The sequence below is a fragment of the Sinohyriopsis cumingii genome, chromosome 12 (assembly GCF_028554795.1).
Source record: "Sinohyriopsis cumingii isolate HCF-2022 chromosome 12, ASM2855479v2, whole genome shotgun sequence".
Lineage (NCBI taxonomy): Eukaryota > Metazoa > Mollusca > Bivalvia > Unionida > Unionidae > Sinohyriopsis > Sinohyriopsis cumingii.
This window is the reverse complement of record NC_142972.1, coordinates 7,955,203-7,974,147: the sequence shown is the minus strand read 5'-3', so window position 1 is coordinate 7,974,147 and position 18,945 is coordinate 7,955,203. Positions and strand designations below refer to the sequence as shown.

Here is an 18,945-nt window from a genome sequence, read left to right as displayed (position 1 = left end):
TCTGATGTAATCTTTATAGTTTGAAATTTCAAAAATTTTGTGGCAGCAGCAATTAACTCCAAACACGTACAATATTCAAACTGACACAACATTCTCTGAAAAATGCAATTATTGCCTTTCCTACAATGTTCAAACTGACACAACATTCTCTGAAAAATGCAATTATTGCCTTTCCTACAATGTTCAAACGGACACAAGATTCTCTGAAAAATGCAATTATTGCCTTTCCTACAATGTTCAAACGGACACAACATTCTCTGAAAAATGCAATTATTGCCTTTCCTACAATGTTCCGAACATGGCCAGGAATCTGACTAATATCTAATACCAATTGTTGGGCTTTTAAAATGGTGATTGTACTCATCACCTTCAACATGTTCTTAATTGCTGGATATTTCCAGAATATGCAATAACCTAAAAACACAATCCTGATAATGTGGACATCTTGCATTAACAACACAGGCAGAGTCAAGCATCTGAGGTACCCTCTGTACAGCTAGTTGTGTTCCCCAACTAACACCACAGAGTTCAACACAGGTACAGTCAAGCGTCTGAGGTACCCTCTTTACAGCGAGTTGTGTTCCCCAACCAACACCACAGAGTTCAAAACCCTGATCAGGACCAGACCATGACAGGCCAATAACTAGATTTAACTGCAAGGATTGGATTTTCATAATTTGTGCAATTGTTTCATAAGACTGTCATTTATGGGTCGTTTCAATACATTTTATTGGCAGGTCTGCATCATGTCAATTTTACCTATTTTATCAGATTTAATATCAATAATTTTCCAATAATCGTGATGCATAGTCTCAAGCCAAAATCAAAGTAATCTTTTTAAAACTGAGTTTACTTTCTTTACTTCCTGTTCCACCGAGTCTTGTGGCTTTCACATGAACATAATTTTTTTATATATCAAAAGTTGAAAATATAAAAATTTCAACAAATTTGAGAGTAATGGCAGTGAATACATGAAATGCCAAGAAACAAAATGCACAATACATATGAAAACATAAAAATGACGGATGTTTCGGGCACTTTTAACATGGCATTAACATCAACTTTATTTTACCAAGCACATCAAACTTGCTTCCAAATATTTAAGAAATCTATATTTAGCAAATACTGCAGAAATAATTCTCTGCCAACATTATTGTTATCAACTTTGACATGGTTTTAAAAAGAAACATGTTCTTTCTGGAGCATTTTGGAAATCTGATAATTTGATCACTTACAAACATACATGGATCTTCTTCAAAATTGGTGCTGCCTAAAATCTCAATTTCAGGTTATTTTACCAAGTTTATGAACTAGATCAAAAATGTAGTCTCTATAGGGGTAACAAGTTCAGCCAATCAGATGCAAAAGAACCTCATTAATATGTGTAGGTCTTGATCATCATCAGACTCATGAGGGGTATTAATCTTATTCGGAGTTTAATCAAAATATTATCAAAGAATCATCCCCAAGAATTTTAAAGAACTCTGCATTAACATGTATGGATCTAGCTCCTTATTGAAAGCTCTTGATGAAGTAAGCAAGTATTCCAAGTTTAATCAGAATTAGAAAGAAGAAATAAAGAACTTGCGAGTGATAAAAGCATAATCAGATGCAAGATCACCTCATGGACCTCACTCATTACTCAAAAGAGATCTTTATGAAATAAGCATATATACCAAATTTAAATAAAATCAGATTTAAAATGACTGCCAGAGTGGCAACAATTTCTGTCAGATCTGTTGTAAGAAAACATCCTTAATATGCTTGGGTCTCACTCATTACTGAATTCACCTAACATTTTGATGATTTAAGCCTATATTTCAAGTCTAATAAAAACTGGATTAATACGACTGTATCTAGCTCATTATTGAAACTGTCTCAGACTTGATATAAGCCTATATTCCAAGTTTGATCAATATCAGACCAGAAATGAGTCCAAACTGGAACAAGCTTACCCAACAAGGCACACCTCATAAATGTGTGTGGGACTCACTCATTTTCTAGATTTTGGGAGAATTTGGTGACACAAACTAAGTTTAACAGTGTCCCTCGAATGCAATTTGAGATGAGACCTTTCCTTCCTTTTAACTGCTGAGTGTTGAACCATGCTGGATATTCTTCAGCAAAAACATATTTTAAAATCAGTTGCTGAGGTGGACCTACTGCATGTCCAACTGGAACCAGTGTCATTTCATACAAAGCAGACATGGTCTTTTTGGTGAAAATCTAATGCCAATATAACCATTCATTCAGGGAGAATAGTGCCCATGAGACTGTCAAGACAACCCTTGTCAAAGCCATACTGGAGACATGAATGGGGACCATTTTTTATATTTAGAACTGATAAGGTACTTCTGAATACATCCATACACATCTTCTTCCAAGACATCTTTGTTTAGCTGGAAACCTATGCATATAAAAGATGTTTTTGATTGGATACAGACTAGCACATGTACAGAAAACTAATGATTTTTGTGTCCTGGCCATTTACTGATCCAAATCTCAAACTTATCCTACCTTTTTTAAAAGGTGTGCCTGTCCATGTGCAGTTTGGAACAGTCTGCTTTAGATCTCAGACCAGAGAGTCTAAAATCCAGACACAAACATCCGGTTCCAAAAAACATACATTTTGGGCTAGAAATACATGAGTATCAAATTTTTCCCAATATAATCTGTAATTTGAGTAGAAAGTCTAAATTATCTGGCATCATTGTAGAGCTACAGCTGTCTACTCTTCTGTAATTCCACCCACTTTGGTGTTGATGGTACAGAGCTCGGATGTAGGGTACTACCTTCTGATGTGTAAACATGGCACACAGGGTAAGAGAGTTTAAAAAAATGACTTTCCATTCAAAAATGCAATAACAACATTTTCAAGATGGTTGTCAGATCAAGACCATTTTAATTTAGATCTCACATTGTGTTGATATGACTTTGTAACAGTAAATAAGATTTTCAAGATGGCCACCATGGTTGCCATATTAAATATCAGATTGGAACTATTTCCATTTAGGACCAAATCAAGATCATAATAAAGTATTTTGGTGGAAGTCTGTATGAACCAACACATAGTTAAAGTAGCAATAACAATATCTTCAAGACAGTGGCAGCCACACTGGAGTTCAGATCAGCATCATAACCACATATCGCAAGACATCTTTCAATGGAAACCACAAGTTGATATTACCATTCATTCAGAAGTAGTGATTATAAAATTTTCATCATGGCCACTGGTGGTGACATTTTAGGACCAACCTGACACATCATATCAAGTCTATCAGAGATAAACCTATTTATACAACCCTAAACTCAAGCATGGTAGTAATAACAAGAATTTCAAAATGGCCACAGTGGTTGCCATATTGGATAAGCAAGGAGCATGATTTTTCTACAAGTCCAAGTAGACATTTTAAGAAGCTATCTCATGAAAAAAACCTATTGGCAATATGACTTTTCATTCAGATGTAGTGACAAGATTTCCAATATGGCTGCCCTTAACGGTCATACTGGACATTAGATCAGCACCATTTTCATTTAGGATCAACCAGTTACCATAAGAAGTCTATTAGTGTAAACAATGTATTGATATGACCACTCATTAATTCAGGAGGAGTAGCAATTAAAATTGTATGCGAAGCCATAGTGGACAATTAATTGGCATACTTTCTATTTAGGACGAAATAGATACCTAATGAAATTTTTCGGTGAAAACCCCATATCAATATGACTTTCTGTTCGGGATGAAAGTTAACAGATTTTCAAGACGGCAGATGTGGTGGTCATATCGGGCCTCAGATCAGCACCATTTTTAAACGGGACCAACTAGACATTAGTCTTTTAGTGAAAAACCCATGTTGACATGACCATACTGGATGTCTGATTGCCACCATAGGACCAACTAGACATTAGTCTTTTAGTGAAAAACCCATGTTGACATGACCATACTGGATGTCTGATTGCCACCATAGGACCAACTACACCACGACATGGTGTGTGTGATGGATGGACAACAGACTATCCCTCAAGGTCTCCTGTTCTGTGATCAGTAGAGCTAATAAAAATCCAATAGAAATTTTGACTCTGCAGTAGTAATGAGCAATTCTTGACAGCTGAATGATACACAAAACACAATGGCTACAATGTCATACCATAAGCCTATTTGGTCATATGACCTAGTTAGCTAAATAGATCTTCTCACACCTGTTTTGTTTGTGTGTCGATACTGGTACTTCGTTATTCTAAAATACACCAGTCCCTGTATTATCAATTGTTCTACCCATGATACTGTTTAAAGCCGAGTGCAATATTTCAGCATGCAGTTAGACAAATTTTCCAAATCTCTGCTATACACTATTTAGGACTAAGTTATATTTTTATCATACACAACATAGGACTAAGTTACAAGACTAGGATGTCTGCTTAATAAATCCACATGTGAAATCAACAGGTGTACAGACTAAACTGTCAATCATTATACATGCAGATCTACATATACATACTACCAGAGCCACCGGGACCGCTTGAGACACCAGACAGTTGATTTAAAGTTGCCAGGTTCTGCATTCCTAAGGCATTTAGGGCTCCTGAGAAAATGAGAGTGAATTGTGAAAAGATTAGTAACACCATTAAAGAAGTTCTCCAATTCATTTTATTGATTTACAATCTTTTACAAATTTTAAATCCAGTAGACAGCACTTTCAGTAATGCCGTCAGATGATGAAATATACTGTAACCTTCAACACAAGGTAGCTGCATATATATTTATGAACTGGCCCCTTTCAAATTTCATAACTTCTGTCTTGTTACTGTTTAATAATTAAAGACATGAGTACATTTGTGAATTAGTTTATTTCAGCTCAGGTTGTTATGTACCTTTCATAATTATTTCACATCACCTACAAAGGGAAATACCAATAGCTGGCCAGGAAGCGGTGCTAACTACCCACAAAAGTAGACAAGCTGGGTCCACTGTCAGTTGAATATCTCAAAAATAGCCTGGATGGCACCTATTTTGAATTCCATTAAGCTGATTAACACACAAAATGATTTTGCAAATTATTACACAAGTGCATGCATTTGCACCGTGAGCATCACTATGCATTAAAATTGACCTTTGGTCGTGAAAAATGCACGTGTGAACTTCAGCCTGTGGTGTATAAACTACTCTGGCTATGAGCTTCAATTGACTTGTCAGGAAACATGAAGGTTCTTTTATTTTGATTTATTATAGCTATCCATAATATAAACCTTTCTGGCCGTGCTCTTATTGATATGAAGGTTTATATTAGGCAGGTTGATGAGGCATCAGATTTGTGCACCTAAGCACAGGTAATCTTATGGTAATGGCAGATTAGAGAAACATGTAATCCTATGTTAATGGTCAATTACAGGCTACACAAAGAGGTAATCCAATGTTAATAGTCAATTAATTACAGGCTACACAAAACACAGAGGTAATCCAATGTTAATAGTCAATTACAGGCTACACAAAGAGGTAATCCAATGTTAATAGTCAATTACAGGCTACACAAAACACAGAGGTAATCCAGTGTTAATAGTCAATTACAGGCTACACAAAGAGGTAATCCAATGTTAATAGTCAATTACAGGCTACACAAAGAGGTAATCCAATGTTAATGGTCAATTACAGGATACACAAAGAGGTAATCCAATGTTAATGGTCAATTACAGGATACACAAAGAGGTAATCCAATGTTAATGGTCAATTACAGGATACACAGAGAGGTAATCTTATGTTAATGGTCAATTACAGGATACACAGAGGTGATCCTATGTTAATGACAATTACTGGATACACAGAGAAGTAGTCCTATGTTAATGGTCAATTACAGGATACACAAAGAGGTAATCCAATGTTAATGGTCAATTACAGGATACACAAAGAGGTAATCCAATGTTAATGGTCAATTACAGGATACACAGAGAAGTAGTCCTATGTTAATGGTCAATTACAGGATACACAAAGAGGTAATCCTATGCTAATGACAATTACTGGATATACAAAGAGGTAATCCAATGATAATGGTCAATTACAGGATACACAAAGAGGTAGTCCTATGCTAATGACAATTACTGGATAAGAAAGTAGGAAGAATCATCTCCGCTATCGTTCAGAACAAGATGATAGTCAAATTTAAGGATGCAATGCAACTTAATTATACACACTGCACTGCACGGTTGACAAAGCTGATAATGAGAAGGAGCACAATAGATAATGTCTCTTTTGTGATGGATGTATCTTATGCAATGTTGAATAAATCACAGAAACTGGGCGAAAGTGACAAACTTTGGCATGTGGGACAGGTTTGTCCAAAAACTCTGGTGGAAAGAGGTGAAAAGAAATTGATAACTGGATATGATTTGTTAAATAATAATGAACCCTGGAAAGAAAGGTCAAATTACTCCATTTGTGTGAAAAACACCCTCATCCCTGGTTGAAACAACACAATTCAAATCTACCCGGGTCAAAGTGCCAAAATATTAAGTTGAAATGGAAGTGACAGATGCATTGTAGTGATTCTCTTATAAAACAGCAGGGTTGAGAGCCGAGGTAGCTCAGTAGACCTCGTAATCCAAGCTTTGATACCAGACCAAACCAGTCCAGGTCTGTTGCCTCAGTGTGTTAGTGGAAAGGGCAATTGGAATGCATTCCTTGGCATACTGTGTTAAAAGTGCCATTATCACATGCACACACACACACACACACACACACCATTTTTCAGTACACAAAAACCGATTACAAAAACCTCACCTGGAGAACCTAAAGATGCGAGAGCTGCCAGGCCTTGCAAATTCTGAAGGTGCAGATTATTAGTTGCATCTCCTGTAAAACATAAGTAACCAATCTTTATCAATCTTGATTCTGGTATCAGAACTACCCGTGCATAAACAAGCTTCTCCTGCCACCCCCCATATGTTTACAGTTCAGTGTTTTGTTTCACTCTACTTGTGTTCCTGAAAATTAATGAAGATTAACCAAACAAGACATTTAATTTATTGAATATACTCATTTGTAAATCGAATCCAACTGCATAGACCAGATATGGCATTGCATTATGTACTGGCAGGTCTGGGTCTATGCAACCAGTACAACAGACAACACAGAACCTAATTTGCTGGCATATTTTTCAACAGTAGGTCAGGTTCTATGTTGTCAGCATTTTGACTCAATTGAGGAGTATACATGATACTAAAGGATCTTTATCAATTTTAAATATGCGTATATAATCAAACCTGCTCTAATGACCACATGGATATAACAACCATCTGAGCATGAAAACCTTGTTCATCAGGCCCCATGTATTCATCAAAGTATTCTACCTGTATATAAAGAACACCTGCATTGTTGATTAGTAATGTCCTGTGTGAATCATTTTGAATCTCTCTATGTGAAGAAGTCTGTAGCTCAGATTTTAGAGTGCCTCTAGGGTCTACCATTGTGATAAGAAAAATTAAAAACGTGAGGGTAAAGTTCTTATTTTTATCTAACTTTCATTATAAATCAGCTTGGTCAATCAGAACACTTATTTTTGATCAACTGACAATCTGATACAGATAAATATTTTTAATGAGAATTCTTCTAACAGATACATGTTTGTTTTTACTCATGATAAATTTTAATAAATACTTCTTGCAAACTCAAAATTAAAATTATTAAGTAATCATGTTTAACCAATTTTTAACTGTGGTATGTAAAATGTAATATAATATTTATTACCACCATTTAATTTAGAATTTTTGCCTTTCAATTAAATTATTTTATACATCAGACTGATTTACCAGCATGCATTGGACTGATTTACCAACAATGCATTGGATTTACCAATAATGCATTGGACTGATTTAATATTAATGCATCAAACTGACTTACCAATAATGCATCGGACTGTTTTACCAACAATGCATCGGACTGATTTACCAACAATGCATCGGACTGTTTTACCAACAATGCATCAGACTGATTTACCAACAATGCATTGGATTTACCAATAATGCATCGGACTGATTTACCAATAATGCTGACCCCTTCTCTAACTATATTATAACACCCTGAAAAAGGATTTTGAGCTTTTGACAATTAACATTAAAATCTTAAAAAACATTTTGTACACTAGCATGCTTTTTCAAGCTGGTCACAGACAAATAAAACTGGGAATAATATTTAACATGAAATACTCAGTAATTTGATGCTTATTTTATATAGTTTTAAATTTTAAAATACTCAAATATGAATTTGAAGGGAATTTGTTTTATACCTCATTTGATACCAGGTACCTTGGCAAGAAATCAGCTCCATTGTCCTAACCATTATTTAGATTGACATCTGGCAGCATGTGCCTTCTGTCCACTGCCTAACCATTAGATTGACATCTAGCAACATGTGCCTTCTGTCTATTGTCCTAACCATTATTTAGATTGACATCTAGCAACATGTGCCTTCTGTCCACTGTCCTAACCATTATTTAGATTGACATCTAGCAACATGTACATTCTGTCCATTGTCCTAACCATTATTTAGAGTGACATCTTGCAGCATGTACATTCTGTCCATTGTCCTAACCATTATTTAGAATGACATCTAGCAATATGTACCTTCTGTCCACTGTCCTAACCATTATTTAGATTGACATCTAGCAACATGTACCTTCTGTCCATTGTCCTAACCATTATTTAGATTGACGTCTAGCAACATGTACCTTCTGTCCATTGTCCTAATCATTATTTAGATTGACATCTAGCAACATGTACCTTCTGTCCATTGTCCTAACCATTATTTAGATTGACATCTGGCAGCATGTGCCTTCTGTCCATTGTCCTAACCATTATTTAGATTGACATCTAGCAACATGTACCTTCTGTCCATTGTCCTAACCATTATTTAGAGTGACATCTTGCAACATGTGCCTTCTGTCCATTGTCCTAACCATTATTTAGATTGACATCTAGCAACATGTGCCTTCTGTCCACTGCCTAACCATTATTTTGAGTGACATCTTGCAGCATGTACATTCTGTCCATTGTCCTAACCATTATTTAGATTGACATCTGGCAGCATGTGCCTTCTGTCCATTGTCCTAACCATTATTTAGAGTAACATCTGGCAACATGTGCCTTCTGTCCATTGTCCTAACCATTATTTTGATTGACATCTGGCAGCATGTGCCTTCCGTCCATTGTCCTAACCATTATTTAGATTGACATCTAGCAACATGTACATTCTGTCCATTGTCCTAACCATTATTTAGATTGACATCTAGCAACATGTACCTTCTGTCCATTGTCCTAACCATTATTTAGAGTGACATCTTGCAGCATGTACCTTCTGTCCATTGTCCTAACCATTATTTAGATTGACATCTAGCAACATGTGCCTTCTGTCCATTGTCCTAACCATTATTTAGAGTGACATCTAGCAACATGTACATTCTGTCCATTGTCCTAACCATTATTTAGATTGACATCTAGCAACATGTACCTTCTGTCCATTGTCCTAACCATTATTTAGATTGACATCTAGCAACATGTGCCTTCTGTCCATTGTCCTAACCATTATTTAGAGTGACATCTAGCAACATGTACATTCTGTCCATTGTCCTAACCATTATTTAGAATGACATCTAGCAATATGTGCCTTCTGTCCATTGTCCTAACCATTATTTAGATTGACATCTAGCAACATGTGCCTTCTGTCCATTGTCCTAACCATTATTTAGATTGACATCTAGCAACATGTACCTTCTGTCCACTGTCCTAACCATTATTTAGATTGACATCTAGCAACATGTACATTCTGTCCATTGTCCTAACCATTATTTAGATTGACATCTAGCAACATGTGCCTTCTGTCCATTGTCCTAACCATTATTTTGATTGACATCTGGCAGCCTGTGCCTTCCGTCCATTGTCCTAACCATTATTTAGAGTGACATCTAGCAGCATGTACATTCTGTCCACTGTCCTAACCATTATTTAGATTGACATCTAGCAACATGTGCCTTCTGTCCATTGTCCTAACCATTATTTAGATTGACATCTAGCAACATGTACCTTCTGTCCATTGTCCTAACCATTATTTAGAATGACATCTTGCAGCATGTACATTCTGTCCATTGTCCTAACCATTATTTAGATTGACATCTAGCAACATGTGCCTTCTGTCCATTGTCCTAACCATTATTTAGAATGACATCTAGCAATATGTGCCTTCTGTCCATTGTCCTAACCATTATTTAGATTGACATCTGGCAGCATGTGCCTTCTGTCCATTGTCCTAACCATTATTTAGATTGACATCTAGCAACATGTACCTTCTGTCCATTGTCCTAACCATTATTTAGATTGACATCTAGCAACATGTACCTTCTGTCCATTGTCCTAACCATTATTTAGAATGACATCTAGCAACATGTACATTCTGTCCATTGTCCTAACCATTATTTTGATTGACATCTGGCAGCATGTGCCTTCCGTCCATTGTCCTAACCATTATTTAGATTGACATCCAGCAACATGTGCCTTCTGTCCATTGTCCTAACCATTATTTAGAGTGAGATCTGGCAACATGTACCTTCTGTCCATTGTCCTAACCATTATTTAGAATGACATCTAGCAGCATGTACATTCTGTCCATTGTCCTAACCATTATTTAGAATGACATCTAGCAACATGTACCTTCTGTCCATTGTCCTAACCATTATTTAGAGTGACATCTTGCAGCATGTACATTCTGTCCATTGTCCTAACCATTATTTAGAATGACATCTAGCAACATGTGCCTTCTGTCCATTGTCCTAACCATTATTTAGATTGACGTCTAGCAACATGTACCTTCTGTCCATTGTCCTAACCATTATTTAGAGTGACATCTTGCAGCATGTACATTCTGTCCATTGTCCTAACCATTATTTAGAATGACATCTGGCAGCATGTGCCTTCTGTCCATTGTCCTAACCATTATTTAGATTGACGTCTAGCAACATGTACCTTCTGTCCATTGTCCTAACCATTATTTAGAGTGACATCTTGCAGCATGTACATTCTGTCCATTGTCCTAACCATTATTTAGAATGACATCTGGCAGCATGTGCCTTCTGTCCATTGTCCTAACCATTATTTAGAATGACATCTAGCAACATGTGCCTTCTGTCCATTGTCCTAACCATTATTTAGATTGACATCTGGCAACATGTACCTTCTGTCCATTGTCCTAACCATTATTTAGAGTGACATCTTGCAGCATGTACATTCTGTCCATTGTCCTAACCATTATTTAGAGTGACATCTTGCAGCATGTACATTCTGTCCATTGTCCTAACCATTATTTAGAATGACATCTGGCAGCATGTGCCTTCTGTCCATTGTCCTAACCTTTATGCAGATTGACATCTAGCAACATGTGCCTTCTGTCCATTGTCCTAACCATTTAGATTTACTTGATATCTCTGTTAAGTTCATGCCTTGGAATGACAGACAGTAAGCACCCATGACACTTCAGTGATGAAAAAAATGAATATTATCCTTCAAATCCAGCTGTGATAAATGAAAAGCTCTTCTTGAGTTATTCAATCATTACTGTAATTGTGATGGTGACAGGAAACTTGGATGGCATTCTTGTGAACTATTGTGATGGTGACAGGAAACTTGGATGGCATTGTTGTAAGGTAATGTGATGGTGACAGGAAACTTGGATGGCATTCTTGTGAAGTATTGTGATGGTGACTGGAAACTTGGATGGCATTGTTGTAAGGTAATGTGATGGTGACAGGAAACTTGGATAGCATTGTTGTGAAGTATTAGGGTGGTGACAGAAACTTGAATGGCATTGTTGCGAGTGCACTGAACGTGAAACAGGATGGATACATGAAAACCACAAACAATCATCGTCAGAAGCTAGGTTTACAATCTATTAATAGTGAAGTAATGTATTTATATGCAGTCAAAATTTTTAGCACCTCAAAAATGGTACTCACTGATTTCTGAAAGCTGAATTTTCGAAAGCTGGTGCCACCAAAATTTAAACCTAATAAAATAAACTTTGTGCTCCCAAATTTGAATTAGTCTTAAAAGGGCGTCTAAATTAGAATGAATATGGTATATTTCCATGTCTACCAGGCTTAATTCCTTAATTAGTCTTAAAAGGGCGTCTAAATTAGAATGAATATGGTATATTTCCATTTCTACCAGGCTTAATTCCTTAATTAGTCTTAAAAGGGCGTCTAAATTAGAATGAATATGGTATATTTCCATTTCTACCAGGCTTAATTCCTTTAGACTTATTGTATTACATGAAAACAAACAAAAACTCATCTTAGTTACTTTCATTATGGAAACAAAATAAAATGTAAAGAGTCAATACAGTATATAAATGGCATGCTACGCTATTGTAGTGAAGAAAACAAAAGAAAAAAACGATAAATAAAACAAAAATATAAATTCACATGCCACCTGCATAGCTTCCTGGAAATCAATAGTAAATTCTTCCTATCCTACATAAAACTAGTTCTTTATAATGTTCCAGTTCACTTTTCATCCCCTGAAAAATGTTTATAGAAGAAAGTTGGAGGAACAATTTCTGATTAAGAAATGGAAGATAAATGAAATATACTTTTATGCTGATATTATTAAAGTAAAACACTAACGATAAAATTCAACTTAAAATAAGAGATTCAATAATTATATAAAAATTAGTGACCTAACCACAATAGTAGAGATCGGTGTAACAAATATTTGCTGTGCTAGTTTACATTTGTCGATACAAAAGTTTATTTCCTTTTTATACATTCTAGAAAAAGACAAAACACTTAAGAAGCTCATATAACTGATTGACACAGTGACTGCCAGTGTAAATCTGTCATATGATTGACACAGTGACTGCCAGTGTAAATGTTTAACTAGGCAGGTGACACAAAAAAAATGTTCCCACACAGATTGGCATTTATGGTGGAAGGGAGACAACCCTGCATGCATAGTCAAAAAGCTGAAATAAAGTGACTACTTGACAACGGTGATAAAGTGTACAAATGTAGCACAGCTTTTAGTAGCATCACATCAAACGCTGATGCCTACTTGGTCAAACAGTGGTCATTAAGAACTGGAATACATGTACACTAAAACCGTTTCGGCAATGCTTTTACAAAATGTGATATAACACATTTTTGTTCAAAATAAAGCTTTTCTCTTGAATGAAATGAAATTTAGAATCAAATGAAGGATATTAATCTCTATCTTCAATGGACAAGTTGGCATTTTAAGTTGTGTTTTTTTAAATTATAGCATCAATGGGGAAAGGTTCAATACTTGCATGTGACTTTAGTGTCTGGACAACAAAAGCAAATACAAGGCTATTCAAGTCGAACTGTCATTTCATAACAACTGATATGCATGCTTAAGTAAGATTTGGTTTTTGTCAGTTCCGTCTGATCATTATCTACAGATGAATAAAGATCAGATCTCTGCTACAATAACACGGAAACATTCAAGTGAAGAAAAACTATTATCATAGATGGAAACAGCCAAGTAAATTTGTGTTTTATACTTCAAGATGCATCCACATATAATAAAAAAACACCAAGAAACAACCCTCCCCCCCAAAAAAACAAGACACTATGACCAAAAATGAACAAGTTTGCATTTTGAGGTTAAAATCTAGAGTGGAGATGAACATGCACATGGTCGTCATAGTGATCGCTATGTCAAACTACTGCCAAGGCAGGATCAATACAATTCTATAGAAGATCTAGCAAATGAACATCAAACTTCAAGAATTATTAGCAAGGGGGCAACATTTTGGCTTCATAAACTTTTCAGAACTAATTCATGTTATTTGTATAATGTTATTGTAATTGGTTAGTTTTTGTGTTATTTTGCTCAACAGAATGCAAATCCTATTGCAAATAATGTGTAGTTAGAATATATGAACCAAATGCTGTGCTACATGAATACATACAATCATATATACATACATGAAAAATGCAAAAATAAACAAAATCTATGCAATAAAATAAAGAAATTTATAACAATAAAAAGCCAAGTTGGATGCAAGTCATATATTAACACATCACAATCATGCAAAACTGAGAAAAAACAATCATTTGAAAAACAAATGAATGTAAAGCCCATGCATGCCACAAGATGGCTACTCGGCAGTCTTCAAATAATTTCAGATCAACTCCGATGTCAAAGAAAGACTTGTACACAACACCCGTAATATTTGTATTTTTTAGAAATCTAGATAAAAGCCACTTGATTTTGTTTGAAAATACAAAAATACATATCCAAAATAAGCCAACACGTACTAGTTTTTGCAGAAATGTGATGATTCAGCACTGAATTGACTGAAACAGTCTGGTTCAAAGAAAATTACATTCTACAAGACTTGTTCAGGCTTGTCAGAGAACCCTGTCAGAATTGCAATCTCACTTCAAGGTGTTTCTAAGCCTAGTTGCCATTCTGAATTTATTTCCATTCTGAATTTCTGTAAATAACCAATCTGTTTACAAAGATGTCATTGAACAAGTCAGGGGTTCATATGCACAGTAATTATTAAAGAACAGCTCTTTCATACAATTTGTCATTCTTGCTAAAAACATGCTGGCATAGTTCAGGTGCAGAAGGGAAATATATTATGAATTTTAGTACGAGTTCATACCAGAAGATACTATCAAGTTTTCCTTGTCTTCATAGCACAAATGCACAGAATACTACTTTACTGTACGCGTTCATACTAGTATGAGATCATGCTAGAATATACCATATTTTGTCTTTATAGTACAAATATATAGAAAATTTCTACTTGTGTAAATCTGGCATTAAATAGTGAACTGGGATGGTCAGTCAAGCATGTAAAGGTTGGTAAAGACAACTACAAAAAAGCAATGAAAATGTGAAAACACAATTTAGAACCATGCAACATATATAGAAAAAAAAATATACAGCGAGAGCTAGCCATACAATAATTGGGCAGACAATAAACAATAGCAGCATATAAATGAAGTATCGGTAAACACACCACCCTGCCATTACGCAGCATCAGATTTCTGACACAGCTAACATACAGTCACAGTGTCTCCCATGTGGTGATTTGGAAGCTATTTACAAATTAAATTGTACTAGTTATTATTCTAATTAAATTACCATTTAAAAAAAATAACCTATCATATTTGCAATAACATAAAATATGATAATCTTATCTTGAATACAGTTTGCAATGATATGAAACAGCATGTTGTTGTGAAGTAGAACTGTACAGCTGAATTAAATTACATTTTACATTGGCATGCTTAAACATGAGGAGATGAGCAAGATCATTTATTATTACTCATGGCTGTTATGTAATGATTTGACTGAGAAAAAAATACTGTTTATTATTGATCAATGTTGTTATTGTCCTTAAGAACCAAATTATTAATTAGCAGTCTATTTTAAAATAAAAACTTAATTGAAATACATAATATACTATTCAGGAAAGACAGCCTATTCCCTTAAACCCAGAAATATTTATCTTAATTTAGTTCTACATTTCTCCAAAAACAAACTAAATTTATTAAAACGCTTTGTAGCGATAAGCAATTTACTTTCATTCGCAAAATATTCAAACATGAGTAGCACATGAAGTTTCAAAGCTGACAGTAAATCAATGGAACACCCAAAATGCAGCTGAAAGAATATCAATGAAACACCCAAAATGCAGTTGACAAGAGCTGTATGTTAGTGTTGTCATCTGACTTGCGTGGGCAGGGCCGACAACAAGTATGTATACCTGACTGGGAGTTGGTGTTGCTATTACCGCCACTGTTGGCAGGTGGCGAAGAACAATTATTGGTGGAATTTAAAGATCCAAGCCCGGCCAGGGCTGCTAAAAGGCCTGTCAGGGGAAATACCAAGGCATCGATTATAACTATCATCATGTCGCAACTATGCTAAAAATATCTGCCTAGGTTTATTCTGCATTACACTCATGTCAAGAATTACAAAGACTATACCACCATTAAGTATAACAAAAATGTATCAACCTAAGCGTACTAAATCTCTTTATTTCATTAATACTCTACACATTTCTTGGCAATGCAGTTCTCTCTGGAACATAATGTGTGAAACATGTGAGTCCTTAGCAAATACAAATTATTATTACATGATACCAGTAACAGATGCTGTATTAAAGCAAGATGATACAATGTCATTGATTTTTTTAACCTATTCATCCAATTTTACCGACATGACCATTTACTTTTACTTGCTGTCACAACTTATATTTTACTGCATGATAAAGCTGAACAACTTTACACTTTTCTGAGAGAAATATAGTTAAATTTCAAAATTGTGTACTAAATCCTTAATACAATTTATAACCCTTTCTGTACTAAATCATGTAAAAGTTATAACCCTTTGTGTACTAAATCATGTAATAAAAGTTATAGCCCTTTGTGTACTAAATCATGTAATAAAACAATTATAGACCTTTGTTTCATATGAAGTTTTATTAAACAATAAACATCATACTGACATGCATCTTCATATTGTTCTCAACATAGGTCTACAATTATACAAATGTGTTTCATATGCATTTCTGTAAGATCTAATCAGTCTGTTAGTTACACTAATTTACAAGCAACTAGGATTGCACAAAGTCCATCCAAATTTGGCATGCTCTCGTGCTTTTCAATGTTATACACTTCCTCTCCATCTCAACTTCAAATGTCTGTAACAGTAACACTCCCCTGATCACTGTGTAATTTTAATGTCCATCTTGCACAAATGACATGTTGTATTATGTACACACACACATACACACATCTTGCTAAAAGAAAACTGGTTTTGAAAGTGAACATAATTTATCAGTAAGAACTAGATCCATTACAAATGGGTTCATCACAAAAGGTGCCCCCATACAAGTTTTTTTGTTTGTTGTAGAAGGCCTTAAACAGACCAATTCATACCAGAAAACCAAAGTATGGAGAAGATTTACAAGAGTTGTCTTATCAATACATGCAACATCCCATGTAAAGATAAAGATGTAATGTTATCAGCAAGGGCCATAACTCACTTCAAAATGGACTAGACAGGACAAAGAGGTCTACAAAGTAGCAGTCACATCAACTCATCAGAATTTGTTGAACGGTTCTTTACATTGCTGATTATAAGCAATGTCCCTGGTAATGATAGACTTACATAAGACCACAACTCCATCCAAAATAGTGCATACAAAACAAAACCCCAAAAACATGCATCTTGGTGTCAAGAGACAAAATTTTCATCACATTACATGAGAATATGTTACCTGATCTTTGAGCTATGTTGATTACAAACAACATTCCATGTTTCCAACAACCCTCAAGTTTCCATTTGATCACAAGAATAAGCTCAGCAAGGTGCTCCAAAATGAAGCAGAGACAAAAAATTGTAAAAGACACCTGTAAGTAATGTTTGTACCAAACTACATCTGATATTTTCAATGTTAAGATGATTACAAGCAAAAACCCATCTTATGAAATGATTAACAGTTAGAACTCTGAAATGGAGTCAACAAGAAAAAAAGCCCCCAAAATGTCACATTTAGGTCTCTGAAACAATGTTTATACCACAGAGACCTGCCACCCAGAGCAAACTTTGTCAATAATTTATACCAATTTTCAGCAAGGTGTAACAAAATTTCATGTACTACTGTTTTGCAATAGAAAAGTGATCCAAGGCTCAAGTAGAAAAACATTATGTTGAACTAAAAAATAAAATACACTTAGATCTTAATTACCTCCAGTAATGATTCAAAAAGTGCTACTTAAAACCTCATGGAGCTCAACGGTTTCTTCCTAGATCTCTTAAATTGATGCAATCTTGGGGGTTGGGGTGAGGTGGGGGTTGGTGTCATTTTCTTTTCAAGTGGTGATGGCAATCATCTCTCCTGTCATGAGACATGATCAAATCAAAACATTAAGTCCAGTATTCATGAGACATGGCCAAAACAACTCAACATGAAGTCCAGTAATCATAAGACATGATCAAAACAACACAATGTGAAGTACATTAATCATGAGATAAAATCAAATCAACACATTAAGTCCAGTAATCATCAGACATGGTCAAATCAACACAACATGAAGTCTAGTAATCATGAGATAAAATCAAATCAACACATGAAGTCCATTAGTCATGAGACATGATTAAAACACAACATTTAGTCCAGTAATCATGAGACAAAATCAAATCAACACGAAATCCAGCAATCATGAGAAATGATCAAAATAAGACAACATGAAGTCCAGTAATCATGAGATAAAATCAAATTAACACAAGAAGTCCATTAGTCATGAGACATGATCAAAATAACACAATGTGAAGTCCAGTAATCATGAGACAAAATCAAATCAATACAACATGAAATCCAGCAATCATGAGACACGATCAAAACAACACATGAAGTCCAGTAATCATGAGACAAAATCAATTCAACACAACATGAAGTCCAGTAATCATGAGACAATTAAAACAACACAACATGAAGTCCATTAATCATGAGCTAATACCAAATCAACACATGAAGTCCAGTAATCATGAGACATGATCAAAACAATACATTATGTCCAGTAAACATGACTGTTGCCTATGTTGCTTTTTTTTCTAAACATCTGTGTATTCCTTATCATACTTCTATTATCCTGACAGTCTGAACATTTTAAGACACTAACTGTTCTTTTCATCTTCAAAGTTCTTTTGTTAACAAAATGCCACTTCTAGAAAATGCTATAACCACCAGCTTAATCACACAGGTGTTATGCATGAAATATGCAATTTTTAAAGCATCTGAGGTTCCACTCTAAAACCGAGCCTGGTTCCCTGACCAACTCTACTCAATCCAATATGAACTACACATCACACATGGAAAAACTAGTTTCAAGACCTGGGTGCAATGATAATATTATTGTAATTTTG

The 18,945-nt window shown here is 35.1% G+C and overlaps 1 protein-coding gene across 8 annotated transcripts in view; it reads right to left on the bottom strand.

The window, feature by feature from the left end:
• Positions 1 to 18,945, bottom strand: part of LOC149785970 (CUGBP Elav-like family member 2) — a 259,746-nt gene that overhangs the window by 43,399 nt on the left and 197,402 nt on the right. For 6 of the 8 annotated variants that reach the window (XM_089976221.1, XM_089976224.1, XM_089976222.1 and 3 more), the window contains 3 exons: positions 15,779 to 15,883; positions 6,773 to 6,844; positions 4,500 to 4,583 (listed from right to left, as the gene is read on the bottom strand). In XM_089976221.1, the coding sequence (XP_089832347.1) occupies positions 4,500 to 4,583; positions 6,773 to 6,844; positions 15,779 to 15,883 (261 nt within the window). The remainder of the gene's footprint in view (positions 1 to 4,499; positions 4,584 to 6,772; positions 6,845 to 15,778; positions 15,884 to 18,945) is intronic. The other 2 variants (XM_089976227.1, XM_089976228.1) reach the window with 1 other exon arrangement.